General features: G+C 49.8%; 1 protein-coding gene across 6 annotated transcripts in view; it reads right to left on the bottom strand.

Moving 5' to 3' along the window:
• Positions 1 to 659: 659 nt before the first annotated feature.
• The window catches only part of tg (thyroglobulin), a 27,361-nt gene continuing 11,491 nt past the window's right edge, over positions 660 to 16,529 (bottom strand). For 4 of the 6 annotated variants that reach the window (XM_082552729.1, XM_082552727.1, XM_082552728.1 and 1 more), the window contains 43 exons: positions 16,151 to 16,257; positions 15,877 to 16,020; positions 15,269 to 15,454; positions 14,641 to 15,149; positions 14,069 to 14,453; positions 13,666 to 13,704; positions 12,961 to 13,191; positions 12,202 to 12,306; positions 12,033 to 12,110; positions 11,795 to 11,898; positions 11,051 to 11,162; positions 10,784 to 10,945; positions 10,420 to 10,611; positions 10,188 to 10,315; positions 9,878 to 10,028; positions 9,273 to 9,422; positions 8,896 to 9,039; positions 8,431 to 8,595; positions 8,218 to 8,322; positions 7,985 to 8,094; positions 7,791 to 7,896; positions 7,508 to 7,711; positions 7,254 to 7,424; positions 7,080 to 7,166; positions 6,108 to 6,173; positions 5,880 to 6,017; positions 5,430 to 5,606; positions 5,173 to 5,287; positions 4,987 to 5,066; positions 4,523 to 4,669; positions 4,280 to 4,345; positions 4,042 to 4,176; positions 3,572 to 3,962; positions 3,305 to 3,392; positions 3,068 to 3,218; positions 2,795 to 2,988; positions 2,493 to 2,648; positions 2,279 to 2,416; positions 2,009 to 2,196; positions 1,831 to 1,935; positions 1,468 to 1,608; positions 1,214 to 1,395; positions 661 to 951 (listed from right to left, as the gene is read on the bottom strand). In XM_082552729.1, coding sequence (XP_082408855.1) covers positions 851 to 951; positions 1,214 to 1,395; positions 1,468 to 1,608; positions 1,831 to 1,935; positions 2,009 to 2,196; positions 2,279 to 2,416; positions 2,493 to 2,648; positions 2,795 to 2,988; positions 3,068 to 3,218; positions 3,305 to 3,392; positions 3,572 to 3,962; positions 4,042 to 4,176; positions 4,280 to 4,345; positions 4,523 to 4,669; positions 4,987 to 5,066; positions 5,173 to 5,287; positions 5,430 to 5,606; positions 5,880 to 6,017; positions 6,108 to 6,173; positions 7,080 to 7,166; positions 7,254 to 7,424; positions 7,508 to 7,711; positions 7,791 to 7,896; positions 7,985 to 8,094; positions 8,218 to 8,322; positions 8,431 to 8,595; positions 8,896 to 9,039; positions 9,273 to 9,422; positions 9,878 to 10,028; positions 10,188 to 10,315; positions 10,420 to 10,611; positions 10,784 to 10,945; positions 11,051 to 11,162; positions 11,795 to 11,898; positions 12,033 to 12,110; positions 12,202 to 12,306; positions 12,961 to 13,191; positions 13,666 to 13,704; positions 14,069 to 14,453; positions 14,641 to 15,149; positions 15,269 to 15,454; positions 15,877 to 16,020; positions 16,151 to 16,257 — 6,634 coding nt within the window. In that variant the 3' untranslated portion in view covers positions 661 to 850. Of the gene's footprint in view, positions 952 to 1,213; positions 1,396 to 1,467; positions 1,609 to 1,830; positions 1,936 to 2,008; positions 2,197 to 2,278; positions 2,417 to 2,492; positions 2,649 to 2,794; positions 2,989 to 3,067; positions 3,219 to 3,304; positions 3,393 to 3,571; positions 3,963 to 4,041; positions 4,177 to 4,279; positions 4,346 to 4,522; positions 4,670 to 4,986; positions 5,067 to 5,172; positions 5,288 to 5,429; positions 5,607 to 5,879; positions 6,018 to 6,107; positions 6,174 to 7,079; positions 7,167 to 7,253; positions 7,425 to 7,507; positions 7,712 to 7,790; positions 7,897 to 7,984; positions 8,095 to 8,217; positions 8,323 to 8,430; positions 8,596 to 8,895; positions 9,040 to 9,272; positions 9,423 to 9,877; positions 10,029 to 10,187; positions 10,316 to 10,419; positions 10,612 to 10,783; positions 10,946 to 11,050; positions 11,163 to 11,794; positions 11,899 to 12,032; positions 12,111 to 12,201; positions 12,307 to 12,960; positions 13,192 to 13,665; positions 13,705 to 14,068; positions 14,454 to 14,640; positions 15,150 to 15,268; positions 15,455 to 15,876; positions 16,021 to 16,150; positions 16,258 to 16,529 lie in introns of all 6 variants that reach the window. The other 2 variants (XM_082552732.1, XM_082552731.1) reach the window with 2 other exon arrangements.

Genomic DNA, 16,529 nt, shown 5'->3' with positions numbered 1-16,529 from the left:
GCATCATCACGCGCGCAGCTTCACTCCAAACGAGACCACGAGGTGCAAAATAACATTCATGCAGTTTTAGTAACACTGAGGGCGTAAAGACAGCAGCAAAGCGTCAACTGAGGTCAAAGGTTGGTGAGAAATGCAGTCGTTTTCACAGATTCACAATCAAACATCTTTAAACAACCAGAGGAGTCGCCCCCTGCTGGCTGTGAGAAAGAATGCAGGTCGTTCACTTTTTGACATACTGCCTGAAAATTGTGACGCAGTCACAAAATCTTTGTTCTTTGAAACAAAGCTGCACTAAGTGTCCATGTCTCATGTTGCTGCCTGATTCAGGTGAGGTGAACAGGGTGGAGCCGCAGAGCAGCTGACTGTGATTGGCTGATTATCCACAGGTAAACACAGCACACACTCGTCTTACACAGGAAGTCATTGGCCTCACAGGGGTGCGCAACGAAGCAGACGAATGAGTTATGATGTGCTCAAATATGCTAGAACATAAACATATGCTAATATCTGCAGGGGATAAATGACTTATTTATGGGTTTTTCTGCATTAATCTCTGGCACCCGTTCCACAGATGTCTGACACGATTGGACTTTCATGCTACTTTAGCCATGCAAGCCCCTTTTTACTGGAGGCAGAAAGCCTGAGTTAACAAACCTCACACTGAACAAAGCTGGATGACTGAACTCAACTCAACACTGAACCCTGATCAAACGAGAAGCACAGCTGAGAGTTTGAGATGCTTTTTATTAATGATTATGAGCAAAACTGATCAACAGCAACCATCTGAATCAAAGTGAATTATGGGAGATGAAACTGTGAAGTCCCCTTAGTGGGTGATGATGTCATTAGTTTAGCTGTAGGCATCTTTCTCAGTCTGGGGTTGGCTGGATGGAGCAGCCACTGGGGGTTCAGGGGTCAGTGCAGGCTGAACAGGCTCCGCCCCCGATGCACCTGGAAACCAAAGGAAAAAGAAAAGTCAGAAAGATGGTTTCCCTTACTCTCTGCTGCGTCACTGCTCTGAGCTGTGAGTCAAAGTTTACAATGATAATCCGATAAACTCTGTAAAGGTGAAGAAAAGTAGATTTAACAGGAAACAGGAAGATTTGAATCGAACAGATCGCTGAACGAGGCGAAAGGACCTCAGGTGAGACAGCAGAGGAGCAAACTGAGGGCACAGGTGAAACCAGTAGAAACCAGTAGAAATCTCTGTCACCTGTCAGACTCGTCAGTTTGGGTGCCAGTTGGGTCCAGAAGGAGCAGGAGCTCTGACTCAAACCCCGCTGATGATGGAGGTTAGTGCTTAGCTCCAGGTAGGTGGGCGGAGCCTCTGAGGACAGCACTGGCTGCCAGCGGGGCAGAACTGACTCCGCCCACGATTGGGATGGGTTTGGGTTCCTGAGAGCAAAAAAAAAAAATGAATAAATCGGCTCCAGACGCAGGACTCGGAGGTTCGAGCGTTAGCCTCACCCGCGCCGTATGAAGCTGGAGACGTAGGTCATCATGGCAAGAGAGAGGCGCCGATCAGAGGAGGCGAAGCGCTGAGAGCTCATTGGATGATGAGGTGTCCCGAAGGCGAGCTGAACATCCAGAGGAAGGTACACGTCGGCCCTGCAGACACACACAGGAGAGCCTTTTACACCCAACAGCCCCTCTGATGCAGACAGTGTAGGTCACCATCATAACGCTGGGTGAGGTCTGCTGTGAGGAACGGATGGTCCAGGAAGTGACATCGAGGGTTTATCTGTACAACTCCGCCCTCCTTTCAAGTATGTTCTGTGTTAGAGGCGACGGATGAACATTGATGTTTAGCGTTGAGGTAGAAATGCGCACCTGTCGTGAGCGCTGGAGGCCGGTTGGTGGTACAGGAAGACGCTAGCTCTGTTCTCCGCCCAGTGCCTCGCCATCTGGAGCGTGGGACAGATGATGAACAGGTCTCTGCAAAGCAAACACATGAAAGCGTTCACCAGAAACACGACAACAGTGTGTGTGTGTGCGTGTCGGTTCTGACCTGGTGGCGTTGTTGAGCGCTCTGGAGAACAGGTTGTATCCAGCAGCTGAGGGACTGTGATCCAGCGAGTAGAACCACGCCGCCGCCTCCTTCAGCAGCTCATTTCCCGTGGCTCCGCCCAGCGAGCGGCTCAGAGCCTCGTAAAACGCCGTCTTGCTGTCAGCTCTGCCCTGCAGAGACTCAAAGTCCTGATGAAAATTATGCCGCCGTTACTTTCTTAAACTGAACCTCTTGAGTAGATTTACAGGTAGTTTAAGCGTGACCTCTGACCTTTATCTTGCGAGCACGGCTGATCAGACCATCGTGCTCTGATGTTCCCAGCAGCAGGTCCACTCTGTGGAAGGACGACCGAGAGACGGACTGACGGACCGGAGACCAGGACTGAAACGGCCCGCTGACCGCCAACAGCTGCGGGGCGAACACAGCGCAGGTGAGACACGTGACACGAGGACTTGCACCAGCGCAAACTGTCCAGGACGTCTACCTTTGTCTGAGCGGCGTTGAGCGTGTGGACAGATGACGCTCTGAGGCAGGCCGCGAGGTCAGAGGTCACACAGCCGAGCTCCTTGGCCAGATCGAGGGCCTGACGTCTGGAGGTGGACGGAGTCTGAACCAGTGATGGAGAAAACGCTGACCCGCCCTGCAGGAGGAGATAAAAGCGATGAAGAACTTTGAGGTTGGCTCGTGGTCATCGTTCCTCTTCAGAGCATCTGCTCCACTGCTGATAAAACAACTGTTAGTCTCCGCCTGCTGTCTGGAGGAAGGAAGGACGACTCGAGGTCTCACCATCAGCATCATCCTCTGGAACAGAGGACGAGACGAAGACAGGAGGTGAAGGCTGGTGATGTCAGCACCACCACGCTCCGCCCCCACCGTCACTCTGCTGTTGTCTCCGCCCATCAGCCAGATGTGGTCTTTGACCCAGCGCAGCGCTGCCTCCTGGTCCGAGAGGCCGTAGTTACCATGGAGACCAGACTCACCTGGAGAAAGGGGTGGACAGGAGGCCAGGTGAGTCATTTAGCGTGTACGTTTTTCTCTCTTTCTTTGTTTTTAAGTCACCTGTGCTCAGGAATCCCAGCGCCGCCGTCCGGTAACTCGCTGTTACCACGACGATATTACCCATAGCAGCGAGGATGGAGCCATCCAACAGTCCTGGGTTCTCATTGGCTGAAGGGTTGAAGAAGAAAACCAGGACTGGAACACGCCCCCTCTGGTTTAACAGCAAACAACAGAAAAAATGTGATCAAAGAAAATTAAACGTGAATAAATGAAATAACGAGTGCGCTGAGTTTTCACCAGGTCAGCAGGAGTGAAGATGTTGAGGTAGAGACAGTCCTCACTGGAGGCTGCAGAGGCTACGTCACCAGGCTGGATGCAGCTGGGGCTGACGGGTGAAGAGATAAAGATGATCATTGATCGGGTTAATTCATATCTGGAATCTGCCGATGGACAATGCCACTTCCTGTACAGGTGAGGCCGCTGTTTTTCACCATATCCTGGTTGTGGGTGCCTTGGGTGACCACGTGCTGTAGGACAGGCGTTTGTGGTCACACGGGTAGTTACCGTGGTTTGGTGGCGTCCCAGGTTCCCATCCACTCAGCCGGCTGAGCTGCTTCAAAGCGGAGCGATCCTATTGGAGGACGAGCGTACGGGACTCCGAGGAACTGAACGACTGTCCTCCTGTCTGATGCCAGTGCTGTTTCCACGGCGACGCCTTGCAGCACCCCCTGGCCCGGGATAGAAACGGACGTCTGTGACAGCTCTGAGAAAACACCGCGTCTCAGGTACACCTGGGGGGCGGGCTCTCTCACGACCAGTCGACAGGAAGACGAGGCGGGGGATTCAGGGGCGGAGCTTAGGCCACAGACTATTGTGTCAGGGTACAGAACGCAGCGCGTGGCGGACTCCACCTCACTGAGTGACACAGCTGCACAAGACTCCGCCTCCTGGCAGGCTGATGGGAAGCAGAGCAGAGTCAGGATCTGACAGTGAGGTACACCAAAGAGTAGTTAAAAACCCCCACATATGGTTACCATGGAGACACCAGTCCCTGGTCATATCTCTGTCATCGGCGACATCACGGCTCACGTGGATGACATCATAGGTAGAGAGAGACGGGTCGACGAGGACTGAAGAGTCGGCGAGGAGACTCCAGTCGTCCAGCGAAACTGTGAAAAATACTCAGGGGTGAGCGATAAAAGAAGTAATGGCAGTACTTTAAGTACTTTTGACAGTATTACTGCGAGTATCTGCATGTGGGTGGAGTCTTACTGTTGGTTTTGGTCAGTGGCAGGCTGAACGGAGGACAGAGAGCAGGAGACGGACTCCACTGATTCACTGCAAAGCAGAACACAGCCTTTATTCACACAGAGCTTCGCCTCCTTCAGCCTCATGTTCAGATAAACTGAAGGCCTGCTGCCTTAAAGTGTGTGTGTGTGTGTGTGTGTGTGTGTGTGTGTGTGTGTGTGTGTGTGTGTGTGTGTGTGCGTGTGTGTGTGTGTGTGTTTTCAGTACCGGGTTTCTGGTACCAGCCAAAGGGGTCCGGTGTGGTCTTCACTGCTGATGGTCTGCAGTCCTGAGTCCTCCAGGTCGTCACGTCGTCTTCGCTGCAGGTCTGAACCCCGAGACTAATCAGAGCTAAACACACCACATCAGAGCCTCCTGCACACACACACACACACACACACACACACACACACACACACACACACACACACACACACACACACACACACACACCAGCGTTGATGTCCCTCATTTTGCCTGCTCTTTGCCGACGTTGTGCACAGAGTGGGTCTGACTGGTCTGACTCCACTGAGGTGAATAATTTACTGGATGCTCATCGTGTTATATTCAGTTTACTGAGGTCACAGACGGCTTAAGCTGTAAGACTTCTACAAAGTCATGTTGCAACCAGAAGAGTTACCGTTATAAAGTATGAAGATTAAAAAACAACGCTCATACAGCTTTATGGATACCTCTGGATTTGGTGTCACCGACAAAGCCGACGCCACGGCAGCAGGGATCCTCGTCGCAACGGCGCTCGCACTCCGTGAACCTGCAGCAGATCCAACACACTGAGGTTTTACTATTTAAAGTATTTTCTGAAACCTTTCAACACGAGACCAAACACATTTTGTTGTGTGTGTGTGTGTGTGGGTTACCCCTCAGACAGCGGTGTGTTTTCTCCCAGGCTGACTCGGCTGCGTACAGAGTAAGAAACCATCTTCTTGAAGGAAACCCTCTCATAGAAGCTCTTCACTGGTCCAGACAGAGCGACTAAATGCACACACACACACACACACACACACACACACACACACACACACACACACACACACACACACACACACACGGTGTTTAAAAACAGCAGGAGCAGCTATGAAGTCATGACAGTGACTCTCTGAGCTCCCCTCTTTACCCTTCTTGCTGTAGGTGTTGTTGGGCGCTCTGTCCAGCAGGGGGCTGCAGGGTCGTCTCAGAGGTTTATCGTAAGCTCCACAAACTCTGCTGTCCGGATACAACGAGCAGCTGAAGAAACCTGCCGAGTCAGCATCTCTGAGGTCAGCAACCGAGCACTGCGGCTCCTCGTCACAACCTGAAACCACACAGCGTCTCAGGACTGATGGAGGAAACCGCCGACGTGATGCCAGCGTGACCTGAAAGACTGAGGCAGCTGTCCCGACACAGGCACTAACCCATCTGAGCATTTTTCAGGGGTTCCAGCGTATAAACAGCATGGCTAATGACCTCCACATGCAGAGAACTGAAGCTGCTACATTATTGGTCAATTGGACTTTTACAACAAGCAGAACCCAGAAAACCAGAATCTCCATTTTTGTATTCAGGACGAGAAGACAGCTTCACATACGCGTGAGACACCAGAGCTGTGCCTGCTGGGAGTTGTAGTTGTTCTTGTTGAGCCAGAAGGAGAGAGCGGGGAGCTTCCTCTGAGGATCCACGAGAACGTCGTCCTCAGACAGAGACGCAAACTTCAGCTGAACTGAAGCTGCAACACAAACAGAGCCCATAAAAGCATCAGTGACACGTCGCCAACCATCCAACAGAAACTTCAGACTTTTGCTCTGTTTGTACAAACCGTCCAGAGGAGGGCTGAGCTCAGCTGCAGCACACGAAGAAGAACCAGAACCGCCGTCGGCCGAAGCTGCATCACAACAACAAACAAGCAGAACTGAGACAAACAGTGTCGTCAGCGAGTGACTTAAACAAATTATTTTAGCACATTTTTGAGTCTTTCTGAGAGAATAACAGTAAGTGACAGTCGCCTCAGTTTTATTTTGAAACTTTAGTTGTCCCTTCCTGTCTCATGGTTTCATTACTGGATAGCTCTTTGTGGTGGTCCTTTTTGATCTGAGAACTGATAATCATTTCTAATATCTGGTCTACCTGTTCCATAGGGGGCGCTCTTGAGCTTGTTTAAGTTTATTCAGCCATCAATGCTGTTTCAGTATAAATACATATGTATATACATAGTGGGCACTTTTCACAGCTTCACTGTTTCACAGATTGTTTTTGGTGCAATTTTGCACATTTTTTTTTTTCACAGCACATTGTGTTTTGCGTCCTGATTGGCTGTAGACCATTTTCAATCAGTCTCGTGCCGTGTCTCCTGTACAGTACAGAATCCACCCAGCTTGTCAAATTTACATAAATCTTCGCTAGCAGAAGACGACAAACACAACAGTGTCGACGTCAAAGGATTATAAGGCGCGTTAAGTGAAACCAAACAGTCACGTAACTCAAACTTTGCTCAACTCGTTCAGTACTGCCAGTCTGGTCTTTTTTTCTTGCAGGTGTAAATAATTATTCTGGTGTAATTGTAGCCAGTTTCTCCCACAGCAGCTCTGCTTCCTCAGAGAGGAGCTCGTCCTGCAGCTGGTTTATAGCCAGTCCTGCTCTGGAGATCTGCTGTGGCCTGTGGTTCACCCAGCTCACAGAATGAGGACCGCCTCTCTATCAGACACCCGACAGCAGAGCTGGAGAGACAGCTGATCATAGGTCTCTGTATGCATTTGTCATGAAGTGCTAAAATATGTCCTCTAACAGGTACCAGTGTTCAGGTAGATGGCTTGGAAGCTGATGATGGAGGCCTGATAGTCCTTCCTGTTCTTGCTGTCAGCTGGCAGAGCAGAATCAGCTGGAAGGAGGAAACAGGAAGTGCTTTAGTCGCGTGGTTACCTGTTTTATGAGTGACGGATTTTAGCCGTGACTTGATTTTTCTTACTGATGGTGAACTCCTGTCCTCCAAAGTCAAACATGAAGCTGCGCTGCTGCTCGTTGTAGGTAAGCCCCGCCCCGCAAGTGCGTTTGGCCGCTCCCTGACCAATCACATCCCAGTCCCGGTCCCCGCACGTCAGCACTGATGGAGCTCTCAACCAGCCACAGAGTAGGGACCCTGACAGAGAGAAGACGACACGAGGCGCTCTCATTCATCAGCTATCACCTGTCCGTGTCTCCATGGTCTCCATGGTAACATACCTCCCTCCAGGCTGTTCTGGTTGAGGATGAATCCGTCGCAGCAGGTGTCGCGGCTGCAGCCGTCCTGACAGAAACGATGAGCGTCGGAAAGAGAGGTCCGCCTGGAGGAGAACACCTGAGTCCTGAACACACCTGAGACCGCCTTCATCATCCTCATCCTCACAAAACTGTGCTGCTGCTGCTGCTGCGAGGAAAACTCTGCACCTGAAGCACACACACCAGACTGAGCACACAGGTACACACAGCTGCAGCACACCTCACATGGCTCTGATGATAGCAGTACCTTTCTTCCTGATGACCAGCAGATCTGAAGCTCCGCCCCTCACTCTCAGATAGCAGCTTAGCGAATCAAACAGCTCAGCCTGAGCATTACCCAGAAAACCTCTGGACTAAAAAAAATTTGTGTTTATTTATGTAAATCTGTTATTTCTAAGGATGTGTGTTTATGTGTGTGTGCAGGTGTGTGTAGGTGTGTACCTGCTGGGAGGTGTTGCAGTGTGTGTTCAGGCTGTGTGTGCTGTACAGTTCACACTGAGTCTGGCTGTTGAACAGCGCCACATGGTGGCAGGAAGGCTGTGCTGCACACGCTGTGAGAGAAACAGCAGCAGTGTTGATGAGTTTTTACACCACAAACCAAAAATCCTCCAGAGTTACAGGTCAGATCGCTGAGGCTGGATCCAGAGCAGGAAAATAAGAGACACGTGCATTACCCCGGACACAGGCAGGGAGGTCAGAGGTCATCGTCTGCAGCACTTCAGCATCTGCAGCTCCAACAATCAGGTCTGATGTGGGAACAGCTTGAAACCTGCTGAGGACTGCAACACGCAACACACACACACACACACACACACACACACACTAAAGAGAACGCTCAAAAACAAACTTGTGAACAGCTGCTCTCTGATTGGCTGCTACATCTTCACCTGAGCACTCGTCATCAGTCAGAACCTTGTCACTGCTGCTCCACTCGAGCTCCACCCCCTCGCTGTTGAAGCACCTCCACCTGCCCGCGAGGACATCCGGCTGCGCTGGCAGGAAGTCACCTCGCTGCGAACACCGCAGGCCCCGCCTCTGGCACTCGGTCACACCTGATGCACGCATACACAAACACAAAGTGTTCGACACTCACGCGTCTCTCTATTAAGGTTTGATGGTCAGACTTAAGAGATCTTTAACGAGTTTGTAAAACATGCAGTTTTCAATACTTTTAGAATAAAATGACAGAAATATTTCGAGCCATCTGAGGAAGATAGAATGAAACATGAATATAATAAACACATTAACAGGAAGTGGCTTCATGATGTAGTTTAAACTTTCGCCTAAAACACGAAATCTCCCGGTTTGGTTTCAGTCACGTAATAAATGAATCCTGGTTTGAAAACACTCACATTCCTTGACAGATGATGCTCCAGCAGGTGACGACCCTGTGGGACACCTGTTGCAGAAGTCCCGCCCCTCTTCGTCCTGATAGGTCCCCTGAAGACACAGATGACACACCCCCTCCTGGGAGAAACTGCCAGCAGGACAAACGACTGGAAACAGAGAAACTAGACTGAGTTACGGGACAAACAGACGACTGCAGAGACGGGGGGGCACACCTCTTACCGAGCTCCAGGTGAAGACACACCTGATTTTATTCTGATATAAGCCACAAGGATCAAACGTGGCTCAAACTATGGGCACCAAAGTTTGAGTGAAGGAGATCCCACACTCTGAAACACTCTGCGGTCCAGAGTCTGGATGTCTGAGCTGAACAGAGACTCACCACAGCCCTCGCTGTCGCTGTCCAGATGGTAACCACGGGAACAGCCGAAGCTCGGTGTAGTCACAGAAACCAGTTTGGGCTCTGATGACAACACGGAGCGCAGAATTCCCTGAAGTCCCTCCAGAAGTCTGGACTCATTCAGGAAGACACCTGCAATAATAAAAATAAACTCAAAATGTAATTTTATGAGAAAAAAGTTTTCTAGAATAAAACCAAATTTGTAGCCATTTAAACGATTTCACTCATTGTGCTAAACTTTAGACCCTGTGATGCCATCAAAGGTCGTAACAGGTCAACAGGTCGTTGAATTGAAATTTAAATACTCGATGAGCTAAAAAGTTTCCAGTGGATGTCTCCGTCTTATTTACATGCTTTTATTCTTGGGCTCAACTAGAGCAGCTTTGCATCGTCCTCGATTTGAAATGAGCTGTTTAAGCTCCTCCCAACTGTCTCCTGATTGGCTATTAAATGTAAACGTCAGGGTTGAAAAGAATATGAGTTTGACCTCTGCGCTAAAAAAAACAGTGAAATCATGTGAAAGTCCAAAAACAAATGGGTCACAGTGGTTATGGCCATCTTTTGTATACAGTCTATGGTCTGCTCACCAACGTCATGGAGGTCTGGGAGGTCAGAGGTCGGGAGGTCATAGAGAGCAGCGCTCCATCTCACCATCAACCTCAGCGAGTCGTCACCGTCACACTGCAGAGTCACCGAGGAGTCGTCACATAGCGACACAGCGCGGCCTGATGAGGGAAGCTACACACACACACACACACACACACACACACACACACACACACACACACACACACACAATGAGACCTGCATTCTGCATCACCAACACTAGAGAAAATGAATATACAGACTGTAAACAGTCAGTATTAGGAAAAGAAGGCATGGTGCAGGTAAGGTCACCTGTGCAGAACAGAGCCCCCTGCTGGTCACTGTGTTGAACAGCAGAGACTGTAACCGGCTGATCTGAGAGCAGGCCGAGGGCAACACCCAGAGCTGCGTGGAGGACACGGACTGCGGAGGCCGAGAGACTGAACAACAGAATAAAGGTTGATTTTAAAAAGAGCAAAATAGAAAACGGGTTTGCTTAAAAGCAGTGTAGCCCTTCAAGGGGGTCAGAGGTCAGGCGTCTCACTTTGACAGGCTCCGCTCAGCGGCTTCTGGTCTCCATCCCATCTCCGACTCGCAGTCTCACACAGGAAACTGCTGATAGCAAGTGAGTTCTGGTAGCCATGGTAACAAGCAAGGTCACAGCTCTGGCGTCCATCAGCTGGTGGGCGGCACACCAGCGCACCATGGGTAATGATGGGGGCGGGGCACAGAGGACCTGGAGAAGGCATATACCATCAGAGCCAAGCCACTTCTTGTTGATCCTACGGTTACTGTGATAGTAACAATTCACGCAGAGGGCGCTGATGAGCTGCGAGTGAGGTTCATCAACACAAACTGACACAGGAAGGAAATGCACCATCCCGCCACAGAGCTTAGCTAGTTCTTACGGTCACATGATGGCGTGCGGCCTGTCTGTCGAGATGTTCTCGTCCCGCCCACTTCTTGTCCATTCTCGGAGACACACCAGCAGGAAGTGACATCACACTGAAGAGGAGCGAAGGAGCCATCAGGGCGACACTGGAGTCCTTGTAGCTGACACCAGCTGGGACCTGAACGCACCACACAGTTTGCAGCGTTAAACAAGACAGTGAATGCATCACTAAGAGGAGTGTGTGTGTGTGTGTGTGTGTGTGTGTGTGTGTGTGTGTGTGTACATGTCAGCTGTCCTGTTGCGTTTGGTGTTGCCGTTTGTATCGTCCCTCCAGTCAGAGGGTTCACACACCAGCCTGCAGCGCCCCCTGTCTGCAGCACCGAGAAACGACCGTCCTGAAACAAACATGCACACACACACACACACACACACACACACACACACACACACACACACACACACAGAGTTTAGATGGTTACAGTTAGAGCTTATTTATTTATATAGCACATTTAATCACAACAGGAGCGTTGACCAAAGTGCTGCACAAGAATACAACATACCTAATAAAATAACACCAAATATGAATTAACAAATAACTCTCATGCTGTATTAAAAGCCAGTAAATAAAAATGTGTTTTCAGATAAGAGTAAGAGCCCTCAGATGAAATCCAACTTTATCTAAGTAAAGGCAGTTTGAGCAGCTGAAGGTTGGAAAACACTGAAAGCTACTTTCAGCTGCTCTCCTGCCACAGACGTCAGCTCCGCATCTTTGATTTTGTTTTCACCGGACGCCCTTCCTGACAACACCCCAACGAGGATTTGAGTCTCCGGCTGGAATCCAACCAGAAAGTATTTTTCTTGGTTTGTTTCTCTACAAAAGTCATATTCAGTGGTTTCAGTGGTTTCAGTGGTCTTTACGCCCCACCTGCAGTAGCTCTGTTGTTCTCATCAGAATCTCACAGTTGCTGAGACAGATGTGACAAAGTTTAATCCCTGTCAGGGTGTATGCATGTTTGTGGGCTAATACCTGCTCACAGGTTGGGTGGTAAGGTGAGGAGATGGTGATGTCAGAGCCTTTCATCCAACCGGAGAGCAGGGAGCGAGCCTTTGCTCTCTGACAGCGAGTCAAACCTGCAGGGAAACAAACACACAAAGGTTATGATTGCAACAAAGACTGAGGTGGATAAGTGAACTTTGTGTGTGTGTGTGTGTGTGTGTGTGTGTGTGTGTGTGTGTGTGTGTGTGTGTGTGTGTGTGTGTGTTACATTTGGGCAGGCTGAGCGAGCGGCTGGTCAGAGAATCAGAGATGTACTGTCCGTCTTCATCGACACACCAACACTGACCTGAAAAACACATTTATTCTGTAAAAAAGTGTGTGTGTGTGTGTGTGTGTGTGTGTGTGTGTGTGTGTGTGTGTGTGTCAGAGAGACAGACCTGTGCTGTGGTAACACTGCGTGAGCAGCCAGCGTCCGTCGGCGTCACACTGAGGAGTAAACGGCTGGTACGAGCGGCGCTGACGAGGCAGCAGCATCTGAACAGCTGGGCAGGAAGAAGACCAGCGTCAGTGCGACGACACGAAGGTGGGACACGCCTCTTTGTTTATTCAGATAATTAAGGAAAATGTGCTCGAGGAACGTTTTCTCTGTCTTTCAGCTCTTTGTCATTTTGTTCATCTGGATCCTTTGAGGCCTTTTTTAAAATTGTGCTTGTGTGACTCTCGGTGTGACCCGAAACTCTGGCTGATTGTGACCCACACCCAGTTTCACACCTTGGCTCAGGCGATTAGAGGATCATCAGGGGTCCTTTTGTCCCTCTGTGGGGGGAAACTCCCACTAGGTTTAAATCTGGGACTCTCCACCATTTGACCTTAGAACTGAAGAAGCTTCTCGGATGAGAGCTGAAACGTCTTCAAGCAACTTAAAGAAGTCCAGACGCTTTTCTTTGCAAGCTCCTTAGACTTGTGTGACTCTCGTTTAACCCTGGAGAACCAATGGGGTCGGCTCCAGGGTTAAAAACCTGAACATGGTTCAGGTCCAGTTAGAAAATGATCAAACTTTTCTTTTGTTTTGTTGTTTTAGTGCCTTGAGAACAGTTCCTGGGACTACAGGAAGCACGACCGTAACTACATTTTTATTCCACAATAAAAGTATTTTTATATATTGATTTAAATCCTTTTGAAAGTCTGTGACTCACTGGAGAAAGCAGCCAATCGCAGAGCAGCTCTGGGGCGCCTCAGTAGCGTCTCAGAAACTTGCAGTTCCTCCTCTGATTGGCTGATCTGGAGTTCCTCACGGGTCAGACGCAGACCTTCGGCCAGTAGGAATCCATATCCCAGAGGGATGTGGGAGGAGTTAGAGAGCGAGACGATGCTCTTCACTTCTTGTCTGAAGGTCTCGACCTCGGCCGACGCCTGCGAGCACCGACCTGCAGAGACCACAACAGACTCGTCCAGACGGTGGAGGACAAAAACTGCCAAAATCAAAACTAAATAACTAACTCATCAAATAAATGTATGTCACATGACCTAAAAATGACTTTTTATCACCTTAGTGCAACATAAGCTGACATTTACTTTTTTTTATCTTTGTTTTCATTTCTAGAACATTTATCGTTTATAAATATGTTTGTATTTCTGTATTTTTTCACTGTTTTGTATTTATTTTTTAAAACATTCTTTTTTCTTTTTGCCTGATTTGCAACAAACGTATCAACAGACATGTCCTTCAGTCAGACGACAGCGAGAGAGATGAAGCGCCGAGTTAAAATAACTGTAACCGCCTGAAGACAAAGTTCATTAAGCACAAAAACATAAATGAATGAAACAGTTTATGTTTAACGTCTCAAAATTGAGGCTGAACTTTGGGTCTGATTGGACTCAGGCGTCAGGTTCGATCTGACCTGCAGAGGATCGAAGCGTCTCTGCTTTTCTCTCTGGACCTGAAACGAAACAACAGAGCATCCTGTAACTTTGTGAACACAAAGTATAAAATACAAAAAACCCAAAACAAGACAAAACCGGATCTTTACAGAAGAACCACTTATAGTTTAGAACTGCTGCAATCTGAGTTTTTTCAAGGTAAAACTCTTGAAGCACTGCTGGAGGAAAAAGCGAGTCCGTGGTTAGAGCGTCCGTGCACAGCAGCTGCTCAGAATTCAATCTGATGATGAGCGAGTGTTTAATGATCGCCTGCTGCTTTTACGCTTCTTCTTGCACTTTAAAAAGATTTATTTTTCTTCCTGTTTTTTTATTCCAACATAAAAAATACAAATATCTCTGAGCTGAAATATTTCTGAGTCTTACAGGTGACAGCGCCCCCTGCTGGCCCGACAGTCATTGTCTTCCCCTCAGTGTCCACGCAGAAGCACCGTGAGCCGACGCACTGCAGCGGCAGGAAGTCTCCATCCCGCGAGCACGCCGGGATGTGGATTTCAGCACTGGCCGCCATGTTCGATCTCACCTCGAGGGCCGCCGCCCGCGCTCTCTCACAGGGGGACGGACAGCGAGGTCGTCGAGTGACGGTCCGAGACCCCTTCACCTCCCGCCCCTGAGGGTCAACACACCAACACTCTGCACCCTGACACTGGACCTCCTGGAAAGCACCGCTCTGTGTGCAGCTGGGAACAAAGATGGCCGCCAGGTCATCGTCATCATCCGTGGAGCAGGAGCGCAGCAGAGGAGTGAGGACCTGGAAAATATCAACATTTTTAAGTGATGATGGAGAGAAACTAGATGCGCACGAGTCACCAGAAGATGATGGGATGAACTGGATCGGCAGGTTAGACGCTGATGTTGTTCCAGCTTCTCTTTAAAAGCAGAACCAGGCAGGATGTTCAGGTGTGTGTCACAAATGCACGGCAGCGTAAAAACGTCACCTGTTCCACGGAGGCAGACTGAGAGCTGCTGAGACCCGTCAGCGTCTGCTGGAGGGTGGAGAGGAAGGCGGGGTCCTCCAGGGCTCTGCTGACAGATTGGACCAGGTCCTGGTTCCGCTGCAGGCGGACAGCGAGGCTCTGAGAGGACGGCGGGTCCAGACTGAGAGCTCCCCGAGATCCCACCGCCCCATTGAAGTTGAAAGCTGCTGCGTTTTTCAGGAACTTCCCTCCGAACAGATTCTCCTGGAAGCGCCGGGGGGAGGAGCGAGTCAGAGCCTGCAGAGCCCCGCCCACAGAGGGGAACAGGCCATGCAGGACTTTGACCAGCTGAGACAGAAAAGAGGTGGGGTCAGAGTCCACTGGGAGGAGGTCCCTGAGAGGCTGGAGGAGGGAGAGACAGGAGGCTGGAGGGCTACCAGAGGAGGCCTGAAAAGGAGGCTCAACGGGACCAGAGAAGAGACGGGACAGAGCCAGACGGCGCTGAGAGCGGCAGTCGGCTGGACCTGAACCTGGAGGAGGAGAAAAGATAAACGAGATAAGGCATCAGGAGCTCTGAAGACAGATGCAGAAACTGAGACAAATGAGAAGAAGTGTAAGAAAAATTTGGACACAGAGCTCAAACTCTCACTGCAGGTCAGGGAGTCTCCGTGCTGCCGAGTCCCAGGAAGCTCTCTCCCCGCGGGGTCAACGCACCAGCACTGCCCCCCCTGCTGGCACTGTTTGGAGGCGAAGGCTCCTCCGCTCTCACAGGATGGGATGAATACGCTGTTCGCCTCCATCGCTGCTCGCCGCTCCTCCTCACAGGGAGATGGGCCTGAGACAGAGAGCAGGATGGGTGGAGGTCACATACGTGTTTAGACCAGTGTTATCTGATCCAGCCGTCACCTCCTTCTACACTTTTTAAAACGAGATGATGCACGAACAGCAAACTTTCCATGAAGCCGTTCCATTCTACCTCCAACACTGCCAGTGGAGGAGGAAAGCTCTGATATCGCAGCAAGGTGTTTGTCCAGGTGCAACAATGGCCTGACCTCCACAACAACATGAAACACTCGCCTGACTTACACAGTTGGACACGTCACAGTTAACCTACAATAAAACTACTTTAAACTAAATCACAGTCCAAACCAATCCAGCTAACCCAACCAGCTCTGACCAGTGTCTCCACCGTACAGCAGCCATAACTCAGTTTGAAAAGATTGAACCAGCAGGAGACGTTTTTCTAAATAATTTTACATCTGAAGTGTCCGGTGAGGGCGAGGCGGACTCCCAGCATCCTCCTCTGCAGGACTCGGTAGATGTTGGTTTGAGAGAAGGAGTGACCGGAGCGAAGACCAGAGAACGCCGAGTCGTACACCTCAGACAGGAGGAGCTCCACACCTGGGCAGAAAGAGCACACCTTCATCACAGTCACCGCTGTTATCATCATCATCCTTACGGACCTGATGATTCTGTCTGATGAAGATTTTCTTGATGAATAAATACATTTTGTTAGTTTGTGTGTGTGTACCTGTGTTCTCCAGCTCTCGGCCTCGGCTGTCTGAGCAGAAGCAGTAGGAGGAAACCAGCGGGAAAAACTTCCTGAAGCTGCTGAACGTCTCAAAGGCTTCTGGAAACCTGAAACAACAAACACACTCACAGCACCACTTCCTGTTTTATTTTGAAATCTTTGTTTTGCTGCACAGGGGGCTTTAATTCCACCAGTTGTTCTTTTCACCACCAGTTTTCTGCACCACCCGTCACTCTGCTTTCCCATGTTTTCATGTTTGGCTTTGTTTCCCTCACTGTCCCGTTATGATCTTTTATATGCACTATATGACCTCAGACATGGATTCAAGGGTTTTCTGCTCTCTACTGTCTGACTTGTCTCACACTGTTGGTGTAGACAT

This window comes from Aulonocara stuartgranti (genome assembly GCF_965226115.1).
Source record: "Aulonocara stuartgranti genome assembly, chromosome: 11".
Taxonomy (NCBI): domain Eukaryota; kingdom Metazoa; phylum Chordata; class Actinopteri; order Cichliformes; family Cichlidae; genus Aulonocara; species Aulonocara stuartgranti.
This window is presented reverse-complemented; position numbering and strand designations above follow the sequence as displayed.